The following is a 12,216-nucleotide window of genomic DNA, read 5'->3' as shown; positions in this document are numbered from 1 at the left end:
CCTATTAGGACTAGGAAAGGTGGCCGGCCCCCCTCTCCCTCTTTCCCCCTCGGGGAATCCTAGTCCAACTAGGATTGGGGGGGGGGGAGTCCTACTCCCGGAAGGAGTAGGACTCCTCCTGCGCCCTCCTCCTGGCCGGCGCCCCCCTCCCCCTTGGCTCCTTTATATACTGAGGCAGAGGCACCCCAGAAACACACAAGTTGATCCACGTGATCTATTCCTTAGCCGTGTGCGGTGCCCCCAGCCACCATAGTCCTCGATAATACTGTAGCGGAGTTTAGGCGAAGCCCTGCTGCTGTAGTGCATCAAGATCGTCACCACGCCGTCGTGCTGATGGAACTCTTCCCCGACACTTTGCTGGATCGGAGTCCGGGGATCGTCATCGAGCTGAACGTGTGCTCGAACTCGGAGGTGCCGTAGTTTCGGTGCTTGATCGGTTGGATCGTGAAGACGTACGACTACTTCCTCTATGTTGTGTCAGCGCTTCCGCAGTCGGTCTGCGTTGGGTACGTAGACAACACTCTCCCCTCTCGTTGCTATGCATCACATGATCTTGCGTGTGCGTAGGAATTTTTTTGAAATTACTACGAAACCCATCATGGGTGTGTCCACCGGCGAGGGAGGTGCTGCTTTATATAACGGCCGGAGGCGGCAATCATGTGTACGCGTGGCGGGAGGGGGCGCGTCGCCTCACCGCACCACTCATGAGGAATCAATGGAAGGCTGACTGGCGACAGCCTTGGCATTGATTCCCCACGGGAAACCGAGGCGATGTGAGGACGACGAGGCGCGAGGGTCGTTGACTCGGCGGGCCCACCGTTCTTTGGCGCCAAAAACGATTGCCTCGGCACCCCCGGCGCCCCAGCGTGCCGAGTTTGGGTTGGGTCCGCCGACGCCAGTTTTGGGCCTAACCGGCAAAAAATGGGTTCTCATGGGGGTCCGACTGGACCGTCTTCTGGGTGCCGGCACCTAAAAAGGGGCGTGGGGGTCTGTTGGGGTCACGGCTGGAGATGCTCTAACCAGTTAGATCAGAAGACATGATGTGCTTACTATTCTTTTTTCTTTTCTTTATACAATATGAGAAAGCCAATTATTTTTTCTGTTTTCTTTTTTTTCTATCTTGTTTTTTCTTTTCTCATAAATGCGTGAACTTTTTCAAAGGCGCCGAATCCTTTTGCAAAATTGATGCACTTTTTCTCAAATTTGATGAACTTTTTTTTAAATCGATGAACTTTTATTCAAAGTCGATGAACTTTTTTCAAATTCAGTGAACTTTTCACATTTTTGATGAACTTTTATTCAAAGTTGATGAACTTTTTTTGAATTCAGTGAACTTTTCTCAATTTTGATGAACTTCTTTTCAAATTCAGCAAAAAAATTCAAATCCGATGAACTTTTTCTTTTTTTTGCTTTCAAAATTGATGAACTTTTTCAAATTCGTGAACTGCTTTTCAAATTTTTAATTTTCAGATCCATGTGGTTTTCAGTTTTTGTGAACGAAAGGGACGAACAGCAAAAAGAAAAACGAAAGAAACGTGCATGAAGGAGCTAGCGATAGAAGGAAGAAAAGGAAGGTGTGAGCGTGCTTGCTGGGTCGGCCCACCCGAGGCTGCTGCGCGAGCGCCCGCTATGGGAACGGGCGCTTAAGGCGCCGAAGAAGAGGAGGTCTCAATAGGAGACCCCCTCCCAACCGTTGTGAGTAAAGCCTATAAAATAACCTCTACCGAGGCACATTTTTGTGTTATTTCCATTTTTAATGGTTCTTTGATTCTCGACAACCTTCATGGTTGGGACTAAAATCTGTTCACAAGTATGCCCTAATTATCCCATTTAATTTTTTCGCCATGTATACCAAAACGCAATGAGAGGCGTATTTGCGCTTCCACACATTCCTTTTGTACTGGCACAATTAACATTGTTTTCTTGATAGACACATGCATAATTAGATGTTTGTAAGAGAAACACATACATACATAAGTAAGGAAAACTAAAGTACATATTATTCCATGGTCACATTTATTGGTCACATACAGTGGTATGTGATAGTTTATTGGTCACCAGTGGAAGCTACATCACCAGTAATATCCACTAGTGATGGGGATGTTGCAGTATTTTGGATCAATGTTGCACTTGGAGGGAAGGCTCTTGGCCGTCTGCACCATTTTGGCTTCCAGACCTTGTTGAAGGCCCTTGAAGCCACTTAGATCGCCTTGGATTGATGTCCATATAGCCTTGCAGCGGCAACGCGGCGTCGTTTGCCTCAATTGCTGACAACACTGGTTTTGGACCTCCTCACAACTTCTCTTCCCCCAAGTCTGAGGAAAGACCCAAGAGAGCGGCATATCCTTCGTCACACACCGATCCATAACATAATCGCTGCAAGAGTCTAGCTTTGGCTGCTCTTCCTCGCAATTCTCAGAACCACTCGCACTAGGTGCTATCGCAACCCATTCCCCAGAACCATCCGCGGTGGGAGCTCGCGCAGCTGGGCTGGGAACTTCCGCATATTGCGCAATAGCAGTGTTCACTACCAGAGCAAGGAAAGCTAGGAGGAAGAAGATCTTCATGTTGTCAATGTTGTTTTGGTAGTGGTGAAGATGAAAGATGAGATGAGGCCACTATTTATAATGGATGATGTGACATGATATATGTCTACCATTCTGTGTTGCTTTTGAATGCTTACAAATTTAGTTGGATGACCAAAGTTACTTTGCAAGCACACATAATTTTAGCAAGTTGTTGAGATGATGTTTCGTGCACTGAATCTGCAATTTTCCTCGAAAGAGACCACATGTAATGTTATTCCAAGGCTTCTTACTTTGGTTTTTTGTGGAACTTAATTTGTAATTGTGCGGGTCTTTAAAGAAAGATCGAGACCATGTTGCTAGTGATTGTGTTATACAAGGTAGTAGAACATGATAAGTAATGCATCTAGATGTCATCTTCCACTAACTTTCTTTGTTCTGTCATGTATTAGCCATTGTGTGGTAATTATATAGATGGCATTTTTCATAAAGTATCTACTCTTTTGTGGAAACATACAATGAGTAATGATGTGTGACACTTCCATGTCCTGCTTTTGGTATTGTATTGTACTAAAAAACATATGGTTAAGTGTTTTATAGTTTACTCTTTCATGAACGCTAACTTGTGGACTTCCGTAGGTTGTTTCAGATGGATCCACCATTCTTAGCTTTCACCAAAAAATTGTTAGAGCATGTGTCTTATGTGTTATTAGTACATGATAAGCAATGACTCACCAAGATGTTGTCCTCTTCTCCCCATGGTTTCACTCTGTAATGCATACGAAACTACGTGGCTCGCGCCTAATATTTGTTATGGTTTTTAATTGTTTTGTGGAACTGCAATTGTATTGTTGTGCGGGTTATTAGGATGGATGCAACTCGTTTTAATATATTTGATAAAGAAATGAAAAAATTGTACAACAAGGACTAAACCCAACCCACAGATTATAGATAAATCTGTTAACTTCACTGAATTCATACTAAGTCGTGTTTTAGACATTGATAAGGAAAATACCATGACAAAAAAAAATTCATTGATACCCAAATTGTTAGAATCAAGGTTAAGTGTTGATGCAAACTAACCTATGATTGGATGGCTAGGAGGACAGTGATATCCCCAGCCCACCAGGGTTCAAGTCCTGAACTTGAGCTTTTTCTGGATTTATTTCAAGCTTTCCGGCGATGTGCGTTCAGTGGGAGGAGACGTTCCCGTCGACTATGAAGGCATTTGTGGCGACTTCATCAATCTCAAGATGATGTGTCGACTCAGTTTCTCGAAGGTGCTTGTAAGGGGTGGAGTGTGCGTGTGTGTGTGCGCGGGGGGGGGGGGGGGGGGTGGCGTGTGAGGGCGAGACTTGTATGAGATCTACCTTTAGGTGAGATCAAATAGATCAATCTATTTAAAGACTCAAAACATGTTCAAAATTTCTAAAAATAGTTATAAACACACATCCATGTTTGATGTACAACCTCAAGAGGTTTCAACTCCTAATTCAGAGTACACTTAGAGAACCAAAAAAGAGAAAATCGGATGTGAATATTGTCAAATGCTATTCACCCCAAGATGACACTATTCATAGTCGAATTTGTCTTTATTGAATCTCTTACTATAGACCGGGTTTGAAGCTGATTTTTTTAGAGTTGTAAACATACTTTGCAGGTATGTTTTCAAAAAATTCAGAATTTTTTAAAATGTCTAAACATGAAATTTTGGTGTTGATCCTACGATTCTCACCTAAAGGTCAGATCCTATACAAGTCGTATGTGTGTATGTATGAGTGTCTTTTTTCTTGTGAAATATGTATGAGTGTCTATGTTTGTGCTGTGTTAAAAAATGTTGATTAAGCCAAGGAAAAAGCAGAACATGTTATCCCCCTAAGCACCCAAATGAACAATTGAAATCGAATTAACTAACAACATTTGTGGAAGGTAAGCTCACAAAGAACTCAAATTTGATCATTGAAGTGTTTGTATAAACCTGGTTTTATATCACAGTAGATTATTAAACCCGGTTTTAGTGGTTACCGCCGTTCACCTGCCAAAATCCGGCCTTTTTTCCTGCCAAGCCGCCGCTGCGGCTGCCTCCTCCCGCCGCCGCCGATGAAGCCCATCGTCGTCCACGCCGCCGCCGTGGACCGCCGGTGGCTGCTCCCTCTGGCCGTCGGCTCCGCGCTGTCGCTCTTCCTCCTCGTCCTCCTCACCACCGTCCCTTTCCCCTTCTTCCCCTCCTCCTCGCCCTCCCCGGCGCTCTTCGTCGAGCACAAGCTCGCCCCGACCCCGCCGGCCTCCCGCGCCGCCGGATCCCTCCCCCGCATCGCCTACGTCATCTCCGGATCCGCCAAGGACGCCTCCGCGCTCCGCCGCGTCCTCCTCGCGCTCTACCACCCCAGGAACCTCTACGTCCTGCACCTAGATGCGGAGGCGCCGGAGTCCGACCGCCGGGACCTCGCCGCCGGCCTCGCGGCGCACCCCGTCATAGCCGCCGCCGGCAACGTCCGCGTCGTCGAGCGGGCCAACCTCGTCACCTACCGCGGGCCCACCATGGTCGCCAGCACCCTGCACGCCGCCGCGGCCCTCCTCTGGGGCCACTCCGGCGCCGGCGGGTCCGACTGGGACTGGTTCATCAACCTCTCCGCCTCCGACTACCCGCTCGTCACGCAGGACGGTAATTTGACCTCTCCTTCCACCACTTCTTCCAAGTTCAAATCCACTAATCTGACCCTGTGAGCTTGCTTGCTGCAGATCTGATCCATGTCTTCTCCAAGCTGCCGCGCGATCTCAACTTCATCGACCACACCAGCAACATCGGATGGAAGGAGTAGGACTTTCCTTCCTTCCCAGCTTAAAACTCCGATCGGTCGATGGTGCACCGTGGCTGGATGGATGGACACTGTGGGAAATTAATGCACTTCTTGTTGGTTTGTTAATCTTTGTAGGTTTCAGAGGGCGAAGCCGGTCATCATCGACCCAGGGCTCTACATGAAGAAGAAGGCTGACGTGTTCTGGATACCACAGCGCCGGAGCGTGCCAACAGCCTTCAAGCTCTTCACCGGTAATAACAAAGGGCATTATATTCACTGTGCATATATACTAGACTCCTGCAAATTCTTTCCGTCAATTGAAAGAATTTGTTGTACTCCCTCTGTTCACTTTTGTAAGATTTTTAAGACAGCTAAAATTGAACTGTTTTGGGTGTCGTCTTAAGTGTCTAAAACGCCTTACACAAGTGAACGGAGGGAGTAGAAGAGTTTATCAGTGAATGTGAGTGTTCAGGATTTGAAACTATATATTCTCTTTGATACGTGTTTGATCAAGCAAGTTCTGGTGAGCACGCCACCAACTGAAATCGATTTACGAAATTACTATGCACACGATAAGTTGCTGGACGATTTTAAGACGACGTTGTGATCGTTGGCTGCGGCCCAGGTGAACCCAAGTGATCGATGGCTGATACAGCTTGTCGTCTACAAATCGGGCACAACCCATCGTGTGTGTAGCAGTTCTCATCGATTTATATTACCATAAAAAGATCTTCAAAGGGTTTCCAGATATATCATGCAGAACCCTGCGTAATAAATGGGATGCTTTTCTAGTTTAGTTGCCTGTTTTTTGTTTTTTTGCTGAAAACAAACAAATCATAAATGGAAAAACTCCATGAGTTCAGATTTATCTTTCCTGCGTGACAGCAATTCCATTCTGTCTACTGAATATAACTAGTATAACCTTCAGTTTCTGTTTCAGTTCCAGTTCAGTTACTTTATTGTGCTAGTAAACTCCATCTGTTATAAATGCTCTTATTAGCAGCCCCATAATTTCACCTTTCTGCTTCTCTCTAGACCAAGAAGATCAACTGATCCGAGTTTCTCAAGTACTAACTTTAGTACAAAGTTGGGTCATCTATTTTGGAACGGAGGGAGTAGTTCTCAACTTGATATGCACACCCCATGTTTCAACATCTCAATCTGATAAGTAGCTTCCAGATTCAGAGCTTGCCTTTCCAGTCAAGGTCAAGGCTAACTGGCAAGCAAAACATTAGCATGATTAGGCCAATGTTACTATTTTATTACTATTTCCTGAGATATCATGCAGAATCCAGCACAATAAATGTGGTGCTTTTCTAGCTTAATAGTTGCTTTTTTTTTTGTTTCTTTTGCTGAAAACAAACGTGGCATAAATGAGGAAACTCCTTGTGTTCAGATTTACCTTTCCTGTTGAAACTCCTTGAGGAAACTTCCATTCCATCTATTGAATGTAACTAGCAAAACCTTCTGTTTCTGTTTCAGTTCAGTTACTTTATTGTGCTGGTAAACTTCACCTGTTGTAAATGTTCTTACTAGTAGCCCCCAAAAAAATCACCTTTCTGCCTCTCTCTAGACCAAGAAGACTGATCTAATCTCAGTTCCTCAAGTAGTTCTTGACCTGATGTGTACACTCCATGTTTCAACATCTCAACCAGATAAGTAGCTGTAAGATTCAGAGCCTGCCTTTGCAGTGAAGTTCAAGGCATTTGATTCCTAACTGGCAAGCAAAACATTAGCAGCATGATTAGGCCAATGATAGTATTTTAGCTTTCCTGTGTAATAATAACTAACAAGGAAATATGGCAGCATCTTGCTCTTCGTCACAAACCCCACAAATATTGCATTTCAAGAGCTTTTGAGTGACCAATTAACTCTGTTACTCTGGGCCTTTTTGAGGAACCAATCTTTGCTCTTAAATCTCTGATATGTTTGTAGATGCATCTGATAATCCCTATCTATCCTGATGCAGGTTCAGCCTGGATGGCGCTGTCCAGGTCGCTGGTCGAGTACAGCATATGGGGCTGGGACAACCTTCCCCGCACCGTCCTCATGTACTACTCCAACTTCATCTCCTCCCCAGAGGGCTACTTCCACACCGTTGTCTGCAACGCGGAGGAGTTCAAGAACACGACGGTGAACCACGACCTGCACTACATCTCGTGGGACAACCCCCCGAAGCAGCACCCACACTACCTCACGATGGACGACCTGGATCGTATGATCGCCAGCGACGCGCCCTTCGCCCGCAAGTTCCACGCGGACGAGCCCGTGCTCGACCGGATCGACGCGGAGCTCCTGTCCCGCCACGCCGGCCCGGACGCGCCCACGCCCGGAGGCTGGTGCGCGGGGACAGGGGACAACGGGAGCGACCCCTGCTCGGTCGTCGGGAACACCAGCTTTCTTCAGCCTGGCCGTGGGGCCGTGCGGCTCCAGCGGCTCGTCACGTCGCTCCTGTCAGACGAGAAGTTCCACCCGCGGCAGTGCAAGTGATGATATGCTTCTGATGCCAGAGCTGCTTGCGGTGTGATGATGCATGGATCTCCTGCCGGCGATGTACGCACGGTCGATTTGACCGCCTGCGGCTCGCCGTTTTGTCGGCTAGGTAGCAGACCATGCCATGTATGATGATGTTGTACGAGTACGACCAGACCACGTAGCGTAAGTAGAGTTTGTTGTTGTATCACCACTTGTAAGACTACTAAAGTCTGAAGACCACAAGATGATGTATCATCGACATCGACTCGACGGTATGAACCTGAAGACGGGAACTTGGTGATGAAAGACTGCTGATGTTTCTGAAGTTTGGGTATCTCTGCTGGTTGGAAGAAAACAGAAAAAGGGTTACTTATTGCTGCCTGAGTAAGAGCCATCCTGAAGGACCCATTTCTGTTACTAGGATTGTGTTCTAACAGCAATTCCTGTTATTATTCAGTCAGCCAAGATTGCTTGCAAACACATCTCAAAAAAAAAAAAAAGATTGCTTGCAAACATGTCATTCTGCTGTGTTGGCTTTGATTTTTCTTTACAGGAGAATTTTCTTTACAGGAGATGAATGTTGCTTGGAAACAAAATGACAAGAAATGAACATGTCTCTTTTTATTTTTTGAGGGGAGAAATGAACATGTCTTTGTGTTACCAGCCTTGTCTTTCTTTTTGCACTTGTTTAAGGAAGCAGCTAAGTAATCAACGCCCGAAATCATAGTCAAATGGACGGCTCATCATCGTCATCATGTGGTACTTAGCGTTGACAGGTTCCAAAACGGCGACATAGTATAGACCACCAAACCCTGTCTGCCTGCCTGCCTTGTTTCCTCCCTTGTTTTGACAAGCTCCACCTTTTCTTCGTCCTCTTCTTTCCTCCCCCTCTTCTTCTTCTTCTACTTGTGGTGTTGGTGGTGGTGGTCGTCGCCGGTTGATCGACCGATGGCGCCGCAGGGGAAGGGGGAGGGGGAGGGTGGGCAGAAGATGACGATGATCTACGCGATGGTGGCGCGGGGCACGATGGTGGTGGCGGAGCACACGGCGTACACGGGCAACTTCCGGGACATCGCCGCGCAGTGCCTGCACAAGCTCCCCGCCGGCGACAGCCGCTTCACCTACACCTGCGACGGCCACGCCTTCACCTTCCTCCTCCACCAGGGCTACGGTACGGCAGCACCATCTTATTACCTCTTTCTTCTCCGGCCGGTCTCCCAGGATTTTTCTTTTTCAGTTCTGGTGCAGCTGACTGATCTTGGACCTCCCTTCTCCCAAAACCCAGCCAGAGTTATCAATCTCAAAGTAATTAGTTACTACTAGTTCTGAGGTCAGGTTCTTGTTCATGAAAAAAATTGCATGGCCTCCAGATGATAGTAGTACATACATATATCATCCATGAATAATCGCATACAAGCTCTCACTTGGTACTTATTTCACAAATCTGTTCCGTTTATGCCCAATATTCAGAGCCTGAGCGTTGGTGTTGCCCTGCTTTCCAAGCATACACATCATAATATTCAGTAAAACCAAAGTTATTCAGTAAAACCAAAGCTGCATACACATCATAATATTCAGTAAAACCAAAGTTATTCAGTAAAACCAAAGCTGCATACACATCATAATATTCAGTAAAACCAAAGTTATTCAGTAAAACCAAAGCTGCATCCACACTGAACTGAAAATGACATGTGCATATACATATGATATGCAGCCTACTGCGTGGTGGCGACGGAGTCGGCGGGGCGCGAGGTGCCCCTCGCCTTCCTGGAGAGGATCAAGGAGGAGTTCAACAAGCGGTACGCCGGTGGCAAGGCCGCCACCGCCACAGCCAACAGCCTCACCAAAGATTTCGGGTAACAAATTATGGCTAATGTTGTGGGTTAATTACTCTGAATGACATAGAGACAGAGGTTAATTAGCTGTGGTCAACAAATTTAGCAAGGTAACTGATTAGGCAAAGACCATTCCATAACGTTACCAAAAATAAATGAAAATAGCAGCAAAGGTTTAGGGTAATATAAAGTAAGGTACGTATTAACGAAGTGATCGGCCAGGCCGAGGCTGAAGGAGCAGATGCAGTACTGCATGGATCACCCGGAGGAGGTGAGCAGGCTGTCTAAGGTGCAGGCCCAGGTCTCCGAGGTCAAGGGCATCATGATGGAAAACATCGACAAGGTACTAATTTCTCAATCAAATACTCCCTCTGTTCACTTATATAAGACGTTTTAGCAAATTCAGACAGTGTACTAAACAGTTCAAACCCAGCTGTCTGAAACGCCTTATAAAAACGAACGGAGGGAGTAACTGTAATGCCGAATGGATTTCTTTGTTGATTTGATCTTGGATGTTTGCTTGGTGGATGCTTCTCAGGTGATTGATCGCGGGGAGCAGATCGAGGGCCTGGTGACGAGGACCGAGCAGCTCCACGACCACGCCTTGGATTTCAGGACCGAGGGCACGCGCATCCGCCGCAGGATGTGGTACCAGAACATGAAGATCAAGCTCATCGTCGCCGGCATCGTCGTCGCCATCATCCTCATCATCGTCCTCTCCATCTGCCATAGGGACCACTGCAAGTCCTAAGCCTAGCCTAGCTTCATCACTTTGTTCGAACAAAGAATCAAGACATCCACCAAAAAAAAAAAGAGTCGGAGCGGCTGCTCCGGTCACTGGCACGTGGGCCCCGCATGCCATGTCTCGCGTCGAGTGAATAATCGGATAAATTTCATGTTTTCTTGTTTATTGTTATATTGTTTAACTTAGAGCATCTTTAGTAGCATTGCTTCATCCGTTTGTCGAAAGGTTTTGTGATAACTGCTAATCGTATATACTCGACAATTTGTAGCAGAGTTTGAGTACCACACAGTTTAAGCATGAAAGTTTTGACCATCAATTCTACTGCAAACTCGAATAGTAACAAAAAATTCTACTACAAATTCTCATGATCATCACAAGTTATGATGAATCGAAACAAGTTACATATGGTAGATCTACTCAACTGAAGAAGAAACACAAGCAAACAATGTACTAGCTACTAGTAACGTTGTGTAACTCGTAGTAACAATTGATTAGGCCTTAACGACGTCCACCGCGGCCGCGACCGCCGGCGTAGTAGTCCTCCTCCTCCTCCTCATCTGCCACCACGCCGTGCCCCTTCTGCTCCGGCGCCACCGGCTCGTCCACGAAGGCAGCAGCAGCAGCAGGGTAATCGGCCGCGGCCTCGAACGCGTCGCAGAGCGCCTTGTGCTGGGCCTTGACGGCGTCGTGGGACTCCTTGGTGGGCCTGCCGCCGGGCGGCGCCGCGACGCCGAGGACGCCGTAGTGGTCGGCCTTGTTGCTGTTGGCGGCGGCGAGGACCCTCTAGGCGTGAAGGTCGACGTGCATCTTGGCCCTCCTCAGGTCGCCGGCCGCGAACAGCTTGTCCGCCGCCTTCAGCTGCGCCTCCAGCTGCGCCTCCAGCTGCTTCTTCTTCACCGCCACGGCCGCCGCCTCCATCTGCTCGAGTTGCGCGATCGGTCGCCGGCTCACCGTGAGTTCTTGCAATCGATCGATCACCGTGAGTTGTTGCTGCCGGTGCTTGGTGTGGTGCGTGTGAATTTAAGGACTCATCCTGGCCGGCCGAGACATGGTCGGCGTCGAAATCGGATTCGCGCGGGAAGGCAGAGCTCTCCGTCCGGCTCATGTTCAGCAACTCATCACATTGGATCACAACTGGATCAGCTGATGTGTGGGCCGGGTATATTGGGCTGGAGCCCAGATTGACTTATGATATTTCATTTCAAGTTTGATCAAGTCTATACACTATAGCAAAATTTATCAATGTCTTCAAAAACAAATATACTTCATCAGATTTATTAGGAAATGAATTTTCATATTATTACATTTGATATCACAGATCTTTGCGGGTTGTCTATAGACTTGGTCAAACTTTAAAAAGTTTGACTTAGACAATCCTAGAACTTAAATTATTTTGGAACTGAGGGACTACATTTCAAATATGTTTAAATTTTAAAGTTCCAATCCATTTATTTCACTCAAATAGTTCAACTGTGTGAAATTGCTTATTTGTGAAGCTGCTTGCTTCAGTATGTGAAACTGATATTTGTGGAATATAACTAAAGTTTGAACATGCTATTTTCTGAAGCTGCTTATTTCGCTGAGTTTATTTGTGAAGTTAGTTATTGCATTCATCTCAATTCCAATGTGAAATAGTTTTTGTTCATATATGTGAAATTGATTTAAAATTTGTGAAGCTCCTTATTACAGTGAGTGAAAATGATATTTTTAAAATATAACCGACTGAAATATGCTACTTGTGAAGATGAGTGAAATCAGTTTTTTAAAATAACTTCACTCGGTTAACTTGAATGAATGAACTATGTTCTTTAAATGAATGAAATCCATTTCTCAAA

At 46.3% G+C, this 12,216-nt stretch overlaps 3 protein-coding genes across 3 annotated transcripts; 2 read left to right on the top strand and 1 right to left on the bottom strand.

Annotated features, from left to right (window-relative positions):
- Window positions 1–1,974: 1,974 nt before the first annotated feature.
- Window positions 1,975–2,606, bottom strand: LOC123101925 (puroindoline-B-like). The gene has a single exon (XM_044523170.1). It carries the CDS (start codon window positions 2,565–2,567, stop codon window positions 2,073–2,075), a length of 495 nt encoding a protein of 164 aa, XP_044379105.1. The 5' UTR covers window positions 2,568–2,606; the 3' UTR covers window positions 1,975–2,072.
- A 1,942-nt stretch (window positions 2,607–4,548) lies between these two features.
- LOC123101924 (beta-glucuronosyltransferase GlcAT14B) lies at window positions 4,549–8,182 on the top strand. The gene is made up of 4 exons (XM_044523169.1): window positions 4,549–5,190; window positions 5,268–5,343; window positions 5,462–5,577; window positions 7,296–8,182. The coding sequence occupies exons 1-4, from the start codon at window positions 4,626–4,628 to the stop codon at window positions 7,814–7,816; spliced, it is 1,278 nt and encodes a 425-aa protein (XP_044379104.1). The 5' UTR covers window positions 4,549–4,625; the 3' UTR covers window positions 7,817–8,182.
- A 543-nt stretch (window positions 8,183–8,725) lies between these two features.
- On the top strand, window positions 8,726–11,346 carry LOC123101923 (vesicle-associated membrane protein 721). The gene is made up of 4 exons (XM_044523168.1): window positions 8,726–8,972; window positions 9,516–9,657; window positions 9,859–9,979; window positions 10,175–11,346. Exons 1-4 carry the CDS (start codon window positions 8,750–8,752, stop codon window positions 10,385–10,387), a joined length of 699 nt encoding a protein of 232 aa, XP_044379103.1. The 5' UTR covers window positions 8,726–8,749; the 3' UTR covers window positions 10,388–11,346.
- The last annotated feature ends 870 nt before the right edge of the window (window positions 11,347–12,216 follow it).

This window comes from Triticum aestivum, chromosome 5A, assembly GCF_018294505.1.
Source record: "Triticum aestivum cultivar Chinese Spring chromosome 5A, IWGSC CS RefSeq v2.1, whole genome shotgun sequence".
NCBI lineage: Eukaryota > Viridiplantae > Streptophyta > Magnoliopsida > Poales > Poaceae > Triticum > Triticum aestivum.
Note: the sequence above shows the minus strand (reverse complement) of the source record. Positions and strands in the feature narration are given on the sequence as shown.